This window comes from Poecilia mexicana, unplaced genomic scaffold (genome assembly GCF_051168715.1).
Source record: "Poecilia mexicana isolate PSO_F unplaced genomic scaffold, ASM5116871v1 scaffold_14, whole genome shotgun sequence".
In the NCBI taxonomy this organism is placed as follows: Eukaryota; Metazoa; Chordata; class Actinopteri; order Cyprinodontiformes; family Poeciliidae; genus Poecilia; species Poecilia mexicana.
Window position 1 is genome coordinate 18,039,174 of NW_028263383.1, and position 20,965 is coordinate 18,060,138.

Below are 20,965 nucleotides of genomic sequence, written 5' to 3' on the forward strand. Positions count from 1 at the left end.
ATATACATCACTCAATCAGTGTCGGCACAGCTTCATGTAGTCACTCAGTGTTTATTCCTGGAAATTAAATAACTCCATTGGATTTTAGTTCCAAAATCTGGCATTCTGCAGCAGCACTTCAGCCAGTTTATGTGCACAGAGCAGACACCATTAAAAAAAAAGAAAAAGAAAAACATAAAAAGTTTTTAAGCATTCTGATAAACACACATAGCCCTGATGCTTATTAGTGAATGAACAACAGGGAAATTCTCGAGGACTGGAAGAGTTGAGGGTTGCGGAGCTGGAGGAGATCTGAGAAAATCGGTTTTCTCTTCCCTGTCCTCAGTCGTGACTGATTCTTAAAGAAACAAACAAAAAAAAGACGGTAGAAGACTTAAACTGCTGTCATGAATGTACCATGACGCCGGGAAGCCAACAACCTCTGCAGATGTGTTGTCCTTAAGACGAAAAAAAAAACAAACAAAAAAAAAAACACAAGTGTTTTTAATCGTCCCATAATGTAAACACCCAGGAATTAGATATGTGCATAGGCTTCTAGGTTACAAACACAGCTGATGGTGCAAGAGGTTGTATGGTTGTCTCCCAGGGCAACCCTAACAACACACTCCTGTCCTTTAGTCTTGACAGATGAGGAAAGCTGAAGAACAAGCCTAAAGTGGCTGAAGTCGTTTTCGGAGGAGCTATAAGGCGATCCGTTAGCGCCGTCTCTGCGCTGCATCTGTCCTCGGAGCAAAGACATCACAGATAAACAGCAGTTAAAAAAGGACGCAGAGTAACGAGAGAGAGAGAGAGAGAAATACAATCATTAGTTGGATTTAAACAAAGCAGCCAGTCTATTTGGTTTGCTCCCAAATTGCGATTAAAAAACCGACAATCGAATAAATGACCAAGCAGAGAGGAGAAGGTTCATTACTGGGGAGAGTTTGGCAGGTTTGTGTAGCACAGAAGTGGGATAAAGGTTTATCCAGTTCCCTTTGGACACGCCAACACCCCCACTGACAGCAGTAGTGAACAGGAGGAATCTTTTAGGAAGACTAGACATAAATCATCACAGCGAGCTGGAAGCATGCTGCTGTGATAAAAGCTAGTGGTACGCGGCAACATAACCTCACTACAACCAATAATTCATCTGAAACGGCTACTTTTGTAAAAAAAGAAAACTGCTTTACAACCTTTACGCAGTGCTTTCAGTGTACTGGGGTCTCACTTGTGAAACGTTTTTAGGTTGCAAATTAATGTGTTACTCATGCTGCACTAGATTTATCATCATCACATTTCTTTTTCATTCAGAGAAAATAAGTTAAAAAAGGGCAGGGGGGCAGGAAGAGATTTTGCATCCACTGCAAATGCATATTTAAAAGACAAATTTCATGATTTTCAACCCGGTCATACTGTAACGTTAGTGTTAAAGTCGGAGTCCGAACATGCTGATCTCCCTTTGAGAACAATTTTAACCGTGTCATCGCACGGTCAACTCTCGTGCGATTCATCCAAACAGCGCTCTGCTCTTCATCTTTGGTGCTGCTGATGCGCCGTAGGAAACCCAGCGGCGTACAGCAGGGAGAGTTTCTGCGTCGGTGAGGTAAAGACAAGACGGCCCGCATCGGTCCCAGTCGGTCCGTGACGGGGCCCGTAAAAGCACTTAATATTCCCGACTGCGGTATAAAAAAGAAAGAAAGAAAAAAAAAAAGATAAAAAAAACCCCAAGCTAAACGATATCAGCCATCGACCCTGGACAGTACGCTTTTGTTCACGTGTAAACCCATGCAGTCTGTAAAATCTTTACAGGAAGTATTTATGTTGAACGTCACAAGGAAAGGCTTTCCCGGCCTTCCTGTTCACAGTGCAGCGGCTCCCGTCTGCAGACTCGGCGTTAGCGGGGAGCAAGGTTAGCCTTTGATGTTTTGCCAGTGCATCTTTAACACGGAGGTGATGATGGTAGCTGTGAGAGAGGCTGAGGTCGAGCGGAGGCTGAGGTCACACGTGCGGCTCCCCCGAGGGAGTCGAGCCGTTGGCTTTGCTCTTGTTCTTGCTGCTCTTGCTCTTGCGGACGAGCATGCGGCTGAGCGTGGCGGTCCTGCTGGACCACTCCACTGCGGCCGGAGACTCGAGGTAAACCAGGTCGTTGTGCGACTGGCTCATCCCCGGCTCTTTGCGCTGGTGGCGACGCCGGAAGAAGAGCTTGGCGCTCTTCTGGAGGAAGCTCCCTGCAGCAAAAGAAAAAACACGAGGTGGAGAAACAAGTTAGCATGAAAATGAAGGAAACTACTGCGTGTCCAGAACCTTTAGAGAATCTGAAAGATTAAGAAACAAACGGGAACTTAAAGTGGTACAGGCTATGTGTTAGTTTGACTTTTTTTAATGGACTCTATAATGGATGATTAGGAGGAAATGATTGTAGATATTAATGAATTTGGAGGGGTTTTATAAATATCAGCTAACACACACAAACCGTATCATCAAACAGCCGTCACTGAGTCCAACTAGCATGCTTCCTTCGTTTCCGTCTACAATCTGGAGACGCGCAACATGCGTCGGTTGAGAAGTTGGTCAATTAAAAATTTTAAATAAAACCTACAAATCAATGAATGACAGAAAACACATTAACAGGCTAAACATTGTAGTGTAAAGTCAATGAGCCTCATTATCAAAAATCAAACTGAGAAAAAAACCAAAACAATCCACTGTAAATGATCACCTTTAACCTTTACAGTTTCTTAGGGATGCACCATGAACTGGCATTGACCAATGCTGGTCATATTTTAACTATCAGTCCAATAAATAAAACTAGGAAAAGTTTCTTTCCCTTCTGGTTGCCGTTTGTGTTTCTGGAAGTCGGCCATGTGCCGTTTGTTTGGCCGTGTGACGGTGATGGTGATGCAGTAAAAGATTGTGGGCTGTTTAACCGAAGCAGAGAAGTAACGTCACTGGTCTGGTTAATCGGTAATTAACCATAGCAGAAAAAAATTACAAAAAAATATTGGCAAACATTTTCAAATTGGTGCATCCCTACAATTTTCCATTATTGAAAATGATCAGAGAGAGCCTGAGCTATGCTGATCTGAGACCAGGTTTCATATACTCACTCCAAACCTGATGTGAAAATGACAGGTCAGACTTTGCCACATTTGATAAATGAGGACCAATGTCTTTTACTTCGGTTTTAGTCAGATCTATGGTGCGTGATTAGGCAAAAAAACAAAACCAAAAAAAAAAAAAAAAAACAACAAACAAACTATAATCGTCAGCCCCGTCATACTCCTAAATTCTAATAGTGCTACTAGCAGGACTACACACACTAGAGTCTGAAAGATGCTACAAGCTCATGAAGTAACTTACTCATCAGGGCAAATAGTCTGCTTAGCACTGCTCTCCTCTAAGATGGCAGTGATGAAAGTTCAAAAAGGTTAAAACAAAAGGAAGAAAAGAGAGAAAAGAACAAAGAAAACAGACAGCATCACTGGGTAGGAACAGACAGTCATGAAAACAGGCAAAAACATAAAGCACGCCACTTTAAAGATATTATTACTAGTTGTCCACCTGCTTATGGGAGCTCAACACTTTAAGTAAGTGCAGGTGAAAAATAGGTGAATTTTTTATATATATATATATATATATATATATATATATATATATATATATATATATATATGTATTTGGTCTGTATTTAAAATCAAATACAGAATGTAGCTTGTGCTGAGTTTGTCAGCCAATCACATCATCTGCTGCTTTCACACCATGACATGGACATTTCAAACCCAGCTCAATGTCTACGGAGAAACGGGAAGCTTTAAAATCTTCTCGGCGCGTCTGGCAGAATAGTCAAAACAAACCATTACTTCCGAGTTCATTTTTCTGAAAAATACAAGGCGCACAATGAAATCAGCTTTTAATCATTTAGCTTTAAAAGAGAAAATGATGGCGGTGATGTGGTGGCGCAGGGGTTAAGCACAGCCCACATAAAGGGGCCTCAGTCCTTGACGCGGCCGTCGCAGGTTCGAGTCCCAGTCTGGTGACCTTTGACCTACATCTTCCCATCTCTTTCATTACTCACTTTCAAATAAAGGCCACCTAGCCAAGAAAAAAACCTTCTGAGTGAAAATGATTTGACGATCTGACATTGTAGAGTTTAGCTTGGATACCCTGGCAGTTATTCTAAAATGACCTCAAGGAAAAACATTTTTGAGATAAAATGCATTTTGAGGTATTTAAAAACAAAAACCAAAGAAACGTGTTTGCGTGCCATGATCGGTTGCAAAACAGGACAAAAGGAGACATGTCAGTTAGCGTGATTATTTAACTGATACCTCTGTCCCAGTTCTGGAGCCCAGTCCTGTTTTTAAGAAAATCATATTAAAAAGAACTATTTTGTAATTTCCATATTTACAAATATAAATGTATGATCGGTGCATCTCTTTTACAGCCAGCCTGGGGGCCATTTCTGGACGCCTTGTGTGATTTCTCACCTCTGCTTTTCTTGCAGCTCGCCTCAGACACACACATGGACAACGACGTGTTGTCTAGCGCTTCTTCGGTTCGACTCTCCCAGTCTTCTGGGGGCCGGCCGACTCCGACGGGCCCCTCCTGGGGCTCGGACCCCTCAGGAACGCTGCTGGTGCCCGACGCGACCGCCGTGGTCACGTCCTGGGTGGAGCTGCTCTCTGACATCGAGGCGTCCATCTGTGCCGCGTAGCCCGCCATCAGAGCGAGTTCGTCGTCCTGAGACAGGGGCGTCTAAGGGAGGAAGCAGACGTTATCGCTAAGCTACGTTTCCAGATGTGCTTCCACGGGGTTTCAGCAAGAGGCAAAAGAAAAACCAGTAATGGCACTCAAACTTCTGGTTTCTTTTTTTTTAAAGAAACTATCACAAAAAAACAAAAGAGACAGCTTCAGTTCAAGATTCCTGCAGCTCATCCTTACTTTGGCGATGCCCGAGATGATGATGGTGCTCTTCTTCACCGGAGATTTGAGCTTCTGCTTGGCGGACTGATGGAGCTGTCTGATGGCTGCTTCGGCCACCGGGTCAGCCCCGTTGAGCATGAGCAGCTCCGTGTCGGAGGACGACAAGGCCTTGCTCACCGTGCCGCCCAGCGGGGACACCTGCTCTGAAACCCGGCGCTCGGCTAGCTTGGCCTTGCTGTCGACCGGCTTCAGGGCGGGCTCTGACGAGACAGAAACTACTGAGTTGTACGACCTTCAAATAATATGAATAAACGCGTTGATCAGAAGAGATCTATTGGTGATGATCTGCAGGTGTAACCCTGCGTCGACGCGTCCAGGCCAGATCAGTAAATGACTGTTAAATGTTCAGCTGCAACAAAGGGAAATCTTTAACGTTTTGGACCTAAACAAGCCCACTGGGGTCACAGTTTCACTGCTTTACCAGTGTTGTTGAGCGGGAGAGGTCGTCCTGGCTTGCTCTTCACGGCGGTGACGGTGGTGACCACGGTGCCGCAGGGCATCACGGTCCGGTCCATCTCCACCCTCTTACTGGCGGCTGGAGTTGGAGGCTGCCAGGACCTCACCTCACTGGGCTCTAGATAGGTAAACTTTGAGATAAAAGTCAGGTTATTGGATTTATTTACATATATAAAATTAGCTTTGACGCTAACAGGCTTGGCGAAGTTACCTCAGTAGTAAGTGATCCAGTCACAGAGTCTTTGGTCTTGAGTGCAAATGTCTGCTGTCCTCTGGGTTGCTTCTTCACCAGATCAAAAGGCACACACACCTTCCCCAGTAGAGAACCTGGACATGCACAGCCACCATGTTTTAGTCCACCCTCCACAACACATGCAGCGTTGCAGCTACAGAAAATAACACTGAGAGCTCCCCTTACTCTCTGGAGGTTGACCATCATTCATCAACTGAACAGAGAGCTCCTTTGATCGTCCGTTCAACTCACTGGTGGGTGGGTGGGGGGGGAATCAGTTTAGTTAGCGTCTTTGTGGAAAATGCAAATTATTACAGGGTGGTGATGGTGAGCAGGTGCTGGCAAACTTACAAGACAAATGGCTGCTCCCAGGTAGGATTGGTTGTGTTCTTCAAAACGGAGGTGCTGAACCTCTGGGGGGGATCGTCCAGCTGCAGCACACACAGAGGATTCACGCTGCCTGCAGACACAACAGGAAATGGTTTGAAAACTGATGGTGTAGCAGATGACTGTAGAAATCTTTCAAGGGTGGATACAAGCATAAAACAAATGCTCAGGCCTTGTCATATTTCCCATTAGCCACTTCATTTTCAGGATGTCGGCCATTTTTCAAGACAGCAGCTGTTTTTGAACCTTTTAGTCCAATTTTTCTGATTTTCGTGAGTTGGATGAACTTCGTGTCACATCGTATGTTTTCAACTTTGGCCATAATATTCATTCATTAATGCGACTGCCACTCAGCCTGTGTGTCACACAGCTTTATTACTTCAATGTGATGATATGTAGCTAAATCAGACGCTAAAACTGAAACTGAGGATTTTGCAGTTTGTGAGTATCACACCATTCGTTAACTGGAAAGACATAAAGACTTGCGACAGCCGTCTTCCTGGTTAGCATTAGCTCAACTAATGGTCATCTTGAAAAATAAAAACAATTATCAGTGAATATGATTTCTATGGGTCCAGTTATGCATGATTTGACACCAAAAGTATTCATCTGTGATAAATATAGGCACATTTAGAGCGAAAATAAATGGTCCTTGAAACGCTTAAAAAAAACAGCAAACCCCTGGCAAAAATATGCACTTTGTTAGGTTATTGTGCCTGCATGTTAATGACTTTGCAGAAATATTCAAATGATCTGCTGCACTATGATGAGAGACTTCCTTTAAGAAAATTTGCTAGGAGATCTTGAGTAAAGTGAGTATATAAACATGAAAAGCAGAGTAGAAGAGATTCTGCTTTCAAACAAGTGACTTAGAGTTGGAGGTTTTGTCACGGCGCTGCAGTAAATCCTGTAGATTACTGCAGTCGTAACGCCACCTTCCTCACTAGATAACTACTCTGTACTGTACTGGCACAATTAGCCTGTAATCTTAGCCGCCCTCCCTCCATCTTGACCGCAGGGAATTCTCACATCCTGCTCCATCCTACTACACTGGGTGTGGCGGTGCTGATGTGGGTGTTGAATTACCTCCACACAATGCAAACAACATTTAGCTGGAGTCACAAAACGGGGCAGAAAGCACCTGCTCTCCTGCCCTCTGGACTGGATGCCCTCCTACAGGAGCAGAATAAACTACACTTAGGTGGTGGAGCTTCCTGGTCTCGTTGAAAGATTTGCCTCCTTCCTGTTGATTCAGGAAACATTTCCTTCTTAACCGGATCAAATGGCTGTGCAACAAAGTGAGATTAACATCTAAACAGGCGACGAGTTCTTGGTGTCACAAAAGGTGGATTCATTGGAGCGTCGTCAAATCACCGCGGCCTCATGAGCTCGACTGAACCTGCTCCAGAACAGGTTATGCGGCGCATTGTAACTCGTAAAAATCATGTTAAAACGTGCTAATTGTTTGAACTTCGATCGATCCTTTCTAGGTTTTTTAAATACAAAAATTTTCATTGTTTTTGTTCTCTTTTCTTCCATATAGTCATTTAAAAACTGTGTTCAAAGGAGAATTATTAGAAACCTCTCTATGCGAGCCACATAGGCTCAATAAAACTCATTTAAAGCCACAAATGTTACATAATTTTTTTTTTTTTTAAAGAAACAAGCTGATTTGTGATTAGAACTGCTAATGATGACAGGTTTAATCTCTGTGTCTCTGCTGCAGTTTTCTACAGCTCACAAACTCAATTTTCCTTAAAAAAAAAAAAAAAAAGGCCCTCCGCAGCATCTCTCCAGCAGCAGTGTCTGCTTATCGCTCCGCTCTGCATGTCCTCCAGAGCAACGGACAGGAAGCTGACTGCCATGGTTAGATCTCAATCTGTACAGATGGTACAGTTCTGATGGTTTCTCTGCGCTTGTTTTAGCAAAGAGAGGAATACAACAACAAAGTATTTCTAAGAATGCTAGTTTTCTTTAGAAAGCATCAATTATTTACTTTGGCAAAGAACAGGAGAACTAGTTTTCAAAAATACTGGAGCCACAAGGTAACAAACAACTGTTGACGGGCTTCAAAATTACTTAGAAATCGGGAACTCGACTGGTTTCAGATTGGTTCTCAACTGCATGTTGCTACCCTACAGTAACAGCAGGATAGCCTCTGAGAGCGTAGCGACATTATTCGTTTACTCCTCCCAGGTATATCCTCGTCTTCATTTCTCCGAGTTTGGAGGATCCGGGCGACTTAAAGGTGAAGCGCGGCTGTGTTGAAAATGCTTTCATGGTGCAGAACTGCAGAGCTTTGCAGCCCAGCAGCTCACCTGCAGTGTCTTCCTCCTGACTGAGTGTGACCCGGGTGTTTTTCACAAGCAGCTTCCAGTCGTGGGCGCGGGGGGGCTTCGGCGGCGACAGCACTTTGCTATGAGCTTCCTGTCGGAGAAAACGCAGAACAGAAAACTGTTTGTAAACAACAGTGACCGACTCACTGTTGAGGTTATTTTAACAGTCAGTACACTGTGAAGTTGATGGGAGATGGCATATGGTTTGCTAATTTGTTTTACAAGAATAAAAAAAAAAAAAAAAAAGTGTGATATGCATAGTATTCACCCTCCTTTATTCTGGTACCGCTAAATGAAATGTCGCAAACAGATGAGAAATTTAAAGCAAGTTACAAAAATAATATAATTATAATTATAATAATAATATAATTGACTCAGTTGCACCAAAAGGTCCCTTTTTGAGTCTGAATTAATGATGAATCAAAGACTAAACTAGTTGACAGTTACTTCCAGTTCATCGCGGTTAATCTGATTAACTGTTTCAGACCCGATTCAGGCCAGAGCGCAACACAAAGCAACCCAGCAGTAAAAAACGCGTCGCCTCACCTTGCGCTGCGAGGCCTGAGCAGGCCTGCAGCTCAGCAGCACAGAGGGACGAGTCGCACGCAGCAGCTGCCTCAGCTGCTCCTTAACGGCCGCTGCGGTCCACGTGTTGGCAGCATCCTGACAAATCAGGAACAGACATGGTGAATCAAAGGTTTCTTTCTTCAACTGGAAACATAAAGCAACTCTTTTGGGGATTGAAACATGTTTCTACTTCTCGCTGATTATTATTGATTTGCTTAAACAGAACTTTAGTCAGATTCCATCTTAAATTAAAGCTGCATCGTGACCGAGGGCGTTCTGCATCGCCGCCTCTGGTTAGCCTGCCGTGCAATTCCACTCTTTGCCAGTAGGGGCCACTCTAAGCAAACCTCCACATTATGTTCAGACAGGCTCACTGATGAGCCGTCTTCCTGTTTGGGGGTCAAAGGGCTAAAGAAGACTTCATGCGACATTTAGAAATTATAATTTGTCCTTAGACAAAGTTTAAACATATAAAGCACGTTTATTTTTTCCTTAGAGGGACCCATTTTTATATCAAATTTGAAATACCTACGTTACATTAAGGGGGCGCTGTTGAGCCAGTTGGCCACGCCCATTTCTGATTACATTGGAATACAAAGATTTCCATGGAGATTTAATTATGTGTATATATATATATATATATATATATATACACACACAATTTAAAAAAAAAAAAATATATATATATATTCTTTTTTGCTAGGAGATCTAGCAAAAAAAAAAAATATATATATATATATATTTTTTTTTTTACAAAGTTTAGTGGGTATTTGAGTATTTCAGACAACCCCAAAAAAGAAATTCCCTTACAGATTTCTTTTTGTAAGAAAGAATAAAAAGATTTCAAAGTGCAATAAATCCTGATATTGTGAAACAAAATCTTTTTCAAAACTCGGCTTCTTAATACACCGTCTTTGATCCCACATGATCTCAAACCATTATCTGACATAAACCTGTGACTCAGTCGAGGGAACAGACAGATCCATGTTTTTAGCAAAACATAAACACGTCTGACATGTTTCTAAACAACAAAATGGAGTAATTAGCTTAGAAAATTGTAGTTTTGTGGTGTGTATACCCAAAACACAACTCAATAAGTCTTTAAGATTTTTTTTTTTGCTTGTTATACTTTTTTTTTTAATCAATAACACCTATTAGAGCAAGCCGTCTGCCCTCCCAAATGCTGCTTTCGACTTGTTTCGTTTAATATTGTTTATTATGCCAGTTACCCCAAATACAGTGAAGCAGCATGAGCACAAAAAGGAAAATTGTCAAATTTTTAGCCACATCCCATTCCTAAAACCAGTCTAAGAAAGATTAATTTATCAATATATTCATTAATTTTGATACAAGAACCCATTTCATAGATCTTCGCCATCAGATTTACCTGTGTGGGGTCGGGGGTCACGTGCAGGCTCTCAGTGTCCAACCGGGACACTTCCCAGCTCACCTTGATCTCATCATTTACTTCCTGCATGCGTAGCTGAAGCTGAGGAGGACACAGAAATTATTATTTCACACAAGTCGTCTGCTGATGAAGCAGAAGGTTTGAGGCTGGCAGAAATGTTTTCCTCAGACTTTATGGCTTTGGTTTTTATTGCGGCAAAGTGAGTTGCTTCTAGGTTGTTAATTACAAAGTTTCTCCAAATCAACCTAATGACAAAAACCTTATTGAGGGCAGAATAGTTGCTTTTAAAGGGAGTGGTGCTCTGAAAAAAGGAACGCTAGGAGAAGAGAAGACTACGACGGGCTTGTTCGCTTTTTCGCCTAGTAGGAGAAGAAATCTGTGGAAAGAAAGGAAAGTGTGGAAAAGAAAAGAGAAACAGTGGGTATTCTTGCCTCAACAGGCCCTGGATTCCAGTGTGGGACTGATCAGAGGCCATGTGATGCCAAACAAAGGCCTTATCAGACACGAACAGGAATCCTTTAATGGATCGAGAAAACACACATCGCAGCCTCTGATGGAAATGGCCAGAATGCTTTATAAAAATAACCAACAATAACATCATTAATTACTTCGCAAGAGGGGGGGAAAACTGAAAGTAATCAAGGAGGAAGTGCTTGTTTTCACCACGACGACGTGGGATTGTTATTTTAGATGTGACATCATTGCGATGAGGATTCTTCCTGAGAAAAAATACTTTCTCAGAAAGTGTGTGTGTGTGTGTGTGTGTGTGTGTGTGTGTGTGCGTGTGTGTGTGTGTGTGTGTGTGTGTGTGTGTGTGTGTAAGAGAGGCAGAACAACAGGCCATGCCAGAAAACAATTATTAGTGTGAACCCAGTAGTTTAGTTTCAAAACCCAGAGGGAGCCAGAACAGAATGACTAAGATATTGGCAAACTTTATTAAACTAGCAGGCTTTATAGATGAAGCATCAGTCAGTGGTTCAACGTGCTGAAATGAACCCAGTTTTTCCAGTGGGATAGTTCCAGTTAACTCTATGGCCGTCCATCAGTCATTACCAAAAGAGAGGCATTAGAAAGCATCGAAACACTCGACTTTACACGCAATGAATAATACAGAGTTGGCTCATCCTGTGTAGCTGTAACAGCCTCAGCTCTTCTGGGAAGGCGTTCTGGATTTTTTATTATTTTTGTTAAAACAGGAATACTGGATCATTTTGTTCCAGCAGAACATTAGAGAGTATTTGAACAAGAGATGCTGGCTAACGGTTCTAATTTATTCCAATGGTGCTCCATAGGGATGAGGTCAGGACTCAGAACAAGCCAAGCAAGTTGATCCACATCCAAGTCTTTGTTGGACCTTGTCTAGAGAGCGCTGGTGCACAGTCCCGGCAAGAACGCTGGAATCAGGGTTTCTGCAGATTTCAGCACGTCATTTTAAGACCTTTTTAAAGCCATGCTCGAATAAAATGTTTTATTTCGTTTTAGTTAACCTTTATGTCACTGGGAAAATCCCATTGAGATTAAAAATATATTTTACAAGAGCGATCCGGACCAAGAAGTTACAGAACGTTCGCAGCAAAAACATGGAGGTTATCAGAAAACAGCTGGGGTGGGACTGGGCTGATTACTGGCATCGGGGTGTGTAGAGGTTTTAAAAAGCTCCCAACCAAAGTTTTTACTTTTTTAAAATCTGAATTCCAATTACATTTGAAATCTCTCATATACATACATTTGGAGACCAGTGTGGACTACTAGAGGACTTACAAACTAATGCAAGTTAACCTTAAAATATATACATGATCTTAAAATTCTTGATATTTTTTATTCTACTGACTATTTTGTATATTTAAGTCAATTTTGACTTCTATATGAAGTCATCATCTTCTTCAGTTTATTGGAGGTCGGCAAACAGCTATGTGGTGTGCATTACCGCCACCTACTGGTGAGGAGTGTGGCTCAGAATGGCAACGTTGTTCAAACATCCTTAAAATGTAAATTTATCTCAGTTTCTACATAGAGAGAGAAAATTATCTACAAATGTGAATGTACACACAGACTGTTGAAATTGTATTTAAAAAAATAAGGAATACACAAAATTATAAAAAGCTAATCCCACTAATTATTTGTATACTGCTTATTACTAAATCAATATTGAATCAAATCAATGAGAAGAGTCAAAATTAAATTGAATTGTGAGGTTTTTAACAATTAAAAAAAACCTCTGGAAAGTGGTTAAAAGCTTCTGTTATTGAAATCGGCAACTAGATTTACATTTTAAAGATGGAGGCTGCATGTGCCGAGGCTCTTCCTCGTCACGCGCTGCAGGCTGTACCATGTTAAAAGCCAGAGTGCTAGCCCACCTTCGTGCACCGGCTGGACCATTCTGTCCACATGCGGCTGCACAGGCCTTCTGTCCTACATATCCTGACCCTCATTACACGATAAGCTGAGAGTGTTCCAGCCTGGATCGCTGTCAAGCAGAAGGGAACATTTAACAGGCCTTCCGCTTTTCCAGGCTAATCCAAAGTAGTGAGAGTGACAAAGAGACGAGAGGCCTCCTTTGTTTCCCTGGATCCACGGCAGATCGGATGGGCGACCAAAACAAAAACAAGCCAGCATGCTTCCTGCCTTCAGGCTTCCAGTCGTTCACCCCTGCTCTGCTAAAAGCACAATGAGCTTCGGCTGGTGACAAGCACCTTATGACGCTAAAAATAGCTCTAATACAATTGGGTTACCTCGCGTTGTCAGTGACTCTACATCAGTGAAGATTTAAGACTGAACGGGATGAAAGCCCGATATGAATCCCAACACCTTTCAAACCCCGCTCCAACCAGAGACTGGGAAATACTGACAAATATCCACTGGAGATATTTTTGGAACAGATCAGCACAATCAGCAATAAATAAATAAATAAATAAATAAAGGTATCAATAGTTATTAGGGTCATAACTAGGGTTTCATCGATCCTGTAACGGAAGCAGAGTGGGCCCTCTTTCCTGGAGACGGGCCTGACACAGACCTTTAAAGAGGTATGTGGGACGTTTGCCAAGCGCAGAAACAACCTCAAACCATTTAATCCAATGCTGCCGCCAGCACTGGTTCAATGCATTCGATAAACTTTCTCATTAAACTAAACCACACTGACAAGGAGGTAAATCTGTTTTCACTGTTAAAACAAAAATAAAAAATAATAAATTAGAAAAAAAAAGAAAAAAAGAAAAGAAAAAAAAACAAAACACGGCATTATTACGTGTGCTAATTTAATTGAATGTGCAGCCTGTTGAATGTAGAGTATTTTACCTGCAGCTCTACTGGAGCTATGCTCGCCGTGTATTTGCAAGGATCCGTTCCAGCTGAGGAGGATGCTGCGCTGAGAGAGAACTGAAGCTTCTCTCCAACCACGCTGCAGGAGGCGGCCTGTTGTCGGGAAGGAAAACAGAAAACAGTTTGGCTCAGGAGGGGAACTACGGGCGCAGGATTCAAAATTGAAAGAAAACAAAAAAGCAATCTTGAGTTCTCTAAATCTTTGGTCACTCGTAAAAATATTGAGTTGCCCACCAGCTCACATCTGATATTCACAATAGTCACTCCACTGTTGACAACGTAGCGATTTTGTCACTGCATTTAGCCACTTTTCAGACAAAAAAAAAAACAAAACAAAACAAAAAAAATCAGTAATGGCCCCACATGGACAAGGAGAACACGCAAACTCTACGCATGAGCTTCCCTGATCAGAATTTGAGCCTGAGACCTTTTTGCTGTGCCACTGTGGAGCCCAATCATTATTTTCGTTGCATGTTGCATAATCATTCTAAAAACAGAACCAGCCTCAACATGGCTTTTCTGCGCACAGCGAGAGTATGCAAACTTCTGAGCAGAGCTGGTGCTGCGAGACGCAGCCGACCGCATCGCAAAGCAGAAGAAGCACTTCATTTGGTCGAAGCAGTTTAAATCACATTAATTACACTCCCTCCGCCAGAACAGCATGAAGCTACAGAGCGGGCCTGTGCTGCATTACGCCTTTATAAACCACAATAAAATATTTTTTAATGAGGCATAAAGTCAGACAGCACTATTCATATACAAATGAGCTGGTACTGGTTCAGGCAGCCTGTTGCTGGGTCACTCTGAGTAATTCTACTCTGTTGCAGCACAGCCACACCTTTATCACTTGAGACAGACACGGCACAATGCAAACTCACTGCTTCGGCTCACAGTCGGTGACTGTGCAACTCTCACAGCAGCATTTCTCTCTTGTTCAGTGTGAACTGACGAAGGAAATTCTGTGAAAACTGATTTGCAGTCTGATTTGTCAGTTGCAGAAATCTACACTTTAACCTCGGAGTGTTTTCGTCTGTATTGTCCATCATCTTTTCAATTCACGCATAAACATAACGGCTTCAAAGTACCTGGAAAAGAACGGTAAGAGTAGTTAATTCGTATAATAATAACAGGATACAAAGGGAAAACTAGCAATCTGTGTGACAATACTAAGATGTAATCGTTGCTGATAACACCGACACTCACACCGTGCTAAAGGAGCACGAGATCAGCATTGTTGAAATGTGGAACATATTCTACCTGTTTTGGGTTTCAATCTCTCAAAGAGGAAACATAAACATCCCCAGTGAGTCATAACATTATGCTATCTCGCTTTATTTCTTTCACATGCCGCTAATAAAAACAAAAGCAAGCGGACTTGTCGGCACCTCTGGTTCAAGTAAATCTTTAATTGCAGCAGCACAATCTGACACCGAGAAATGAAAAGTGTAATTTGAGAACACAATTCAGTTGTTTTATTTTAAATGTTACTGTGACTGATATCCTCCAAGTATCTTTGAAGGCGCGTTGTGGATGATGATGATGTGTTGCGAGACAAATCTTCGAAGCCTCTGACTGAAGACTGTTGCCTCATGACACGCTAACAGCTCAGTTAGCAGATGATCATCTGCAGCAACATCCGGATGACACCATCAAATGTTGGCAAGCACTGCTAACCCACCTCATTTGCTTCTGCCACTCCTCTTTGAGCCCCTGTCTTGACACGTTTGATATGAGGAAACCAAAAAGTAACAATAAATACCCCCATAAAGACCAATATACAAAAAGAACAAATGACAACTAACAGCTTTCTTCTGGAATATTGCTTCAATACCAATTGCCGTTTTCTGGCCGATCGACAATTATCAATCTTTAAAGAGCCTGACCTGCCGATTCTGATTTTGGCCAATACTGATTTTTTATTTTTTTTTTTGTCTCAAATCTTCCTAAATAAAGCAAGAAAGTTGTCAAGTTGTCAACAGTGGGGTGACTACTGTTAGCTGCGAACGTGCAGACAGTCAAACTTCTCTCATATCAGAGCAACAGAGAATAGTGGGTGATTTTTAGACCCTTGCTGAGGTAGATAAGATCAGTGGATAAGATCTGCTTCACATCTAAGTATTGACCGATCACTGATCACCCAGAATTAAGGAAATTGGGGCAGATTTATTGGTGTACCCCTTCATGGACGGCGCTTCCCATCCAATAGATACAACCAAATCCCATGTCTGGCAAGTTTGCATGTCAGGTTGTGGCGCAAGAACACTCCTGTCTCTACGCTCCTCCCCACTGTGGAGCTTCACAGCGATACATAAGCTTCTTAAACACACACACACACACACACACACACACACACACACACACACACACACACGTACCGCTCACAGCAGGTGGGGAGAAATAAGCCTCTGTTCATTAAAACTCTGCACATTCGACAACAAGGGCAGCTGCTAAACATCGTGACCGTCACAAAGGAAACGGCTGAGTTTGCACGGGGAAGCGGGCCCATCCCTATCTGACCTCTCGGAAAAATAAAAGCTCCCTGGGTTCGCGTCCAAGCATTGTGGAGAAGGCTGGCGCAAAATTTGCACAGCTGATAAGAGATGGAGTAATGTTTCACAGAGGTGTGTGTGGGTGTGTTGATTTTTTTCTGCAGGTGTTCATCCATTCATGGTGCATACAGTCTTTTGCAACAGCACTGACACCCTTTGAACCTTTTTACGTTGTCACATGCGTGCAGCAGTAAACCTCAATGTGGTTTGAATCCGAAGGGAAACGGAGACATGGTAATGATTTTTAATATAAATCTTTAAGCTGTGGCATCTGTTTATATTCATATACACTAAAACTCCTCAATAAAATCCAAACAGATGACTTCAGAAAACAGCCACTTAGTTAATAGACTCCATAAAATTTTAAGATAAAAGGTCCAACATTTCAGTCTGCAGCCTTTACAATCTGAAGAGGCTTTTTTTTTTTTTTTTTGGCCCTCAGTTCAGTTCAGCTAAATAAAACTCATAGAACTGCAAAAGTTACGTTACCTTTTGAAAAATACAGCTTATAATCTCTTCGATGAGATTTTTTTTAAAGAATTACATTCCATTTGTATTTTTTTAGGTTTAAAAGTAAAGAAAAAGAGAAAACATTTGCGTTTCCCAAACTAATAACAAGAAAACTAGATCTGTGCAGTTAATTTTCATATCATTTTACAGAGGAATTCCAGGACAATTATTCCATGAAACAAAAAAAAACCTGAGAGACTTCTAATAATCAAGATTATTATGTCTATATTTCAAAACACTAGATTGTTCTTTACTATTATTCAAAGTTGCCAAGATTCAACGTGGACGGTCCCTGGAGCCACAGGTTGCAGCCCCCCTGCTGGAGCAGAGACCTTCTGCTGTAACAATCCAGAATACAAGTGTATGCCACACTTTTCAGATTTCTGCTTACAAAACATTTTGCCCTTTCAATTATGCACCACTCTAACTTGTTACAACACACTTGCATCTTATGGTTGCAACATACAAAAGGGGTCCAAAGGTCATGAATACAAAAAAAAAACTGAAAAAGAAATAAAGAAAATATGCAGAGGCTACTTTATAAACTTTAGATTAATGGGGGAAATCCCTGCACTAAAGCAGGCAGGTTGATGAGTCAGTGCTAGTCTGCTCCAAGATAAAATGCATTAGCAGTTGCAGGAATGGCCTCCTTTTTTCAAGGGATTCTAGGAAGGCCAGTGCTGGGCTGAGTTACCTTATTTGTGGCTGATTTCTGAAAGCCGGACACGGCGCCGACGGCGAGATCTGGTGCCTCGACGCCATCTTCTTCAAACGTCAACAGCAGATCGCCCTGATGAGAGAGAAGCGTTCAGATCAGTGTGCTCGTTGCAGACACATCTGTTTGACAGTCGATCAACCACGGTTTACTGGCCAAGTCCTGCAATGTGTTCTGACTTGACAAATTCCAAGAGCCGGAAAAAAATAATAATAAAAAAAAAAATGACACAAAGTTGGAGAAACATGACTCATGTTAGAGTGACTTAAAAAAAAAACAAACAAAAAAAAAACAACAACTCCAAAACTGTGGGGCGTGATTTCAGCTCCTTGTGAGAGCGTGTTTGGGGATTTTGCAATCCAGCCATATAAGGTATCTATCTTTCACGTTCTTTATTGGAGTCACCTGCCCCACGGCTGGCAGGTCAGCTGTCACCAGACTCACCCCACGCTTGGTTGCCTCTTCATTCAGAGCCTTGCACCACGCTCCCCTCCATTGGCTTTTCCAGCTCTGCTTTGACAGCGCCCATCCCAGCAGAGCCGCCGCTTCCTCCTCCTCCGCATTGTCCTCAGGTGCTGCTCTCTGCCTGCTTCCTATGAGCCCGGGATGGAAATACTGTATGAAGTACAGAGCCAGCGTAACCAGGGATGCGACGAACAGGGTGACCATGCATAGCCACTGCGGGTCCTCCAAACCGAAATATGAACCGGAACTGTCCGAGTGGGACATTCTTTGCAACATTAAAGAGTCACGGCTTAATAATACACCTGCTTCGGGAAATTTCCCGACAACCTCATAGTAGTAGTAGTTTTGGTTTCTGAAACGGCGAAATCACGAGTCGCCCGTATCGGATAACCCCAGTGATATGCAAATTATCTTCTGCATATTGTTATTCATGCTGTACTACGAAGGTTCTGGTTCTGACAGGAGGAGCTGGATGTAGTCCCAGGTTGAACATCCCAGCTGAATGGCACTTATTCTCTTACTTCACGTCCCGTTAGCTTCGTTGGCTAACCTCCGCAACGGTCTGCTCAAGGAGCAATTCCCAAATTAGCAAAGAGAGCCGCCAAAAGTTTTCCCAAAGCGTGCTATTTCCAAAGTGTTCGCCTGTACTCCGCAGGCCGACAGTCAGATATGAGGTAAGAGTCCCAGTAAGACATCCTGAAGTGGAGGAGTTCAGCCCGTCCCGCTGGACTTCGGCTTGCGCCTCTCTCCCTCTGATCTGACTGTACAAAGTTATGGAGACCGATATGTGGCACAAACTGTAACTCCCACAATGCAGCGCGAAGGGGATTGTTGGTGTTCGAGGCTGCTCGAGGAAAAGCGAAACACGTTTCGATAAAGGCGCTGCTAGCGTAGGCTGTAAAATAAATGCTTTTATTAGTATTGAATTTTAGTACTGCAACTGAAAACATAGATGTGGGAAAAATTCAAATTTAGCTTTCTAAAAAAATACACTAAATGTGTGTTTTGAACTACTCGACTTCCCGTACCTAACCTTCACGTCATCAAATACGCTGAAGTTAGTATCCTATTTGAAACTTGAGCGGATTTCCTCTGAAGTGAATCACTCACTTTAAATAACGTCTGCCACAAGATGTCCTGGTCATTAATTAAATTTGTTTCGAATTTTTATATATAGATTTTTTTTATCAGTACACATTATACAAAAGTAAATCCAAACATTATTATCCAGACATCATTCTGTTGTAACTGTAAAGTCGTTGGTGCAAAAATGACACCAATTAACACAATATCAAAGGACTCGACTATATTTGATCAACTCAATCTAAAATGACAATAATAATTAATTTGAGCTCTAAACAACCCTAAAATACAGTCTGTGACGCATGTAACATTTTAAAATAATGACATTTCTTCAAATCTAACAAAATGTATGTCAAATGTTTGTGCAGCAACATTTCGTCTGTGCTGCTTTTGCTTTGCAGATATTAATGATGACTTCTGGAAACTTTTTTATTAATATTATTAGTAATTAATATTAATATTCTTAAAAATGATAGATTCTATCTGAACTAAACTAGAGCGTGGTAGTCCTGCTCCTTCAAAACAGCGGAGCAGCCCTTTATTGAGTCAAAGCGGAAGCTTCAAATCTGAAGCCAACTTCAGCGTATTTGTTCGTCCATTCTGGTGAAGCAGCAAATATCCAGCTAACTGTATTACCCTGATGTTTATCATCCCTCTGTACCCATAATTCTCTAGGAAAACTTTAGATTTTTATTTTTTTTTTACAGCAAAACCCATTTGAAGTGTTTTATTGAACGGCGTAAGAACAGTGCGGAAGTCTCCGCCCCTTTTTAGAGGTAAACAAAATATACCTTCGTCATCCCAGTGTTGGAGCTACAGTGACTCTGGCTGTATTTGCTCAGCTGTCAATGGAAATAAGCAACTTTTAAGCATGAATTGTCGCTCGGAGGTTCTGGAGGTCACGGTGGAGGCTCGCCAGGTGGAGGAGGCTATGCTCGCCTTGCTACACACCATTTTGCTGCACCGAAGCACGGGCAAGTTCCACTACAAGAAGGAGGGCACCTACTCCATCGGCACCGTGGGCACTCAGGACATCGACTGCGACTTCATCGACTTCACCTTTGTCAGGGTGTCCTCCGAGGAGCTGGACAGGGTGATCAGGAAAGCGGTGTCTGAATTCAAGGTAAATTGTTGGCTTCGGCGTATGATTATCGGCCTTGTCGCGTGCGGGGAGGCCTGAGCAATGCTCATTATGACCTGTTTTTGTCTGTGCTTTTATACCCGCAGGATGCCCTGAGCAGCGACGGCATGGGGCAGATCTCCCTGGAGTTCTACCAGAAGAAGAAGTCTCGCTGGCCCTTCTCCGACGAGTGCATCCCCTGGGAGGTGTGGAGCATCAAAGTCAGCGTGGTCAACCTAGCTAATGAGCAGGAGAGACAGATCTGCAGGGAGAAAGTGGGCGAAAAGCTCGGGGAGAAGGTGATCAACGTGGTGGAGGTCATAAACCGCCACGAATACCTGCCCAAGATGCCCACCCAGTCTGAAGTGGACAATGTTTTTGACACCAGTCTGAAAGATGTGCAGCCGTATCTGTACAAAATCACGTACCAGATCACCGATTCTCTCGGAACTTCCGTGAGCACCACCATGAGGAGGCTGATAAAGGACACTCTGGCCTTGTGAGGATCATCTTCTTAGATCACTATATAGTTATGTTCTTGTTTTTGCAGTATAAAGACATGTCAGCTCTTCTGCTGCAGGTTTGAAGCAGCGTCTGTCATCACCGGTGTTAATGTTAAGATGTGATTCTGCATCGTTCCTCTTCATTTGTCAATTATGTACTCTTTGTTTTTGAAGATCTGAAATTGCACCTACAGTAGCACAACATCCAACAAAAGCTGTAAATAGTGTCAAATTTCCTAATAAATTATTCTCATCAAACTTTGCAGACTGAAACGGACAAACAGAAAAAGCTTGGTTTTAGTGCAAATGATAAAAGCTGACTTTGGGAAAAAGATTTCCTCACTGACGAGA

At 42.4% G+C, this 20,965-nt stretch overlaps 2 protein-coding genes across 2 annotated transcripts; one reads left to right on the forward strand and one right to left on the reverse strand.

The window, feature by feature from the left end:
- Window positions 1-35: 35 nt before the first annotated feature.
- Window positions 36-18,719, reverse strand: c2cd2 (C2 calcium dependent domain containing 2). Its single transcript, XM_014967681.2, has 13 exons — window positions 17,888-18,719; window positions 17,423-17,518; window positions 13,646-13,762; window positions 10,328-10,429; window positions 8,920-9,036; window positions 8,356-8,464; window positions 6,002-6,110; window positions 5,837-5,901; window positions 5,630-5,745; window positions 5,384-5,549; window positions 4,921-5,162; window positions 4,467-4,734; window positions 36-2,207 (listed from the first exon to the last, which is right to left on the reverse strand). Exons 1-13 carry the CDS (start codon window positions 18,182-18,184, stop codon window positions 1,978-1,980), a joined length of 2,034 nt encoding a protein of 677 aa, XP_014823167.2. The 5' UTR covers window positions 18,185-18,719; the 3' UTR covers window positions 36-1,977.
- Window positions 18,720-19,560: 841 nt separating this feature from the next.
- On the forward strand, window positions 19,561-20,872 carry atg101 (autophagy related 101). Its single transcript, XM_014967684.2, has 2 exons — window positions 19,561-20,114; window positions 20,219-20,872. The coding sequence occupies exons 1-2, from the start codon at window positions 19,863-19,865 to the stop codon at window positions 20,612-20,614; spliced, it is 648 nt and encodes a 215-aa protein (XP_014823170.1). The 5' UTR covers window positions 19,561-19,862; the 3' UTR covers window positions 20,615-20,872.
- Window positions 20,873-20,965: the final 93 nt, after the last annotated feature.

What these genes read in the sequence shown, in the direction of transcription:
- c2cd2 (XM_014967681.2), bottom strand. Translation starts at nt 18,184, where the DNA reads ATGTTGCAAAGAATGTCCCACTCGGACAGTTCCGGTTCATATTTCGGT. An exon ending in CTCAGGCCTCGCAGCGCAAG is followed by an intron (nt 8,465 to 8,919) that starts GTGAGGCGACGC and finishes TTTCTCCGACAG; the next exon opens with GAAGCTCATAGCAAAGTGCT. An exon ending in TGATGGTCAACCTCCAGAGA is followed by an intron (nt 5,746 to 5,836) that starts GTAAGGGGAGCT and finishes GTGCATGTCCAG; the next exon opens with GTTCTCTACTGGGGAAGGTG.
- atg101 (XM_014967684.2), top strand. Translation starts at nt 19,863, where the DNA reads ATGAATTGTCGCTCGGAGGTTCTGGAGGTCACGGTGGAGGCTCGCCAG. An exon ending in AAGCGGTGTCTGAATTCAAG is followed by an intron (nt 20,115 to 20,218) that starts GTAAATTGTTGG and finishes TTATACCCGCAG; the next exon opens with GATGCCCTGAGCAGCGACGG.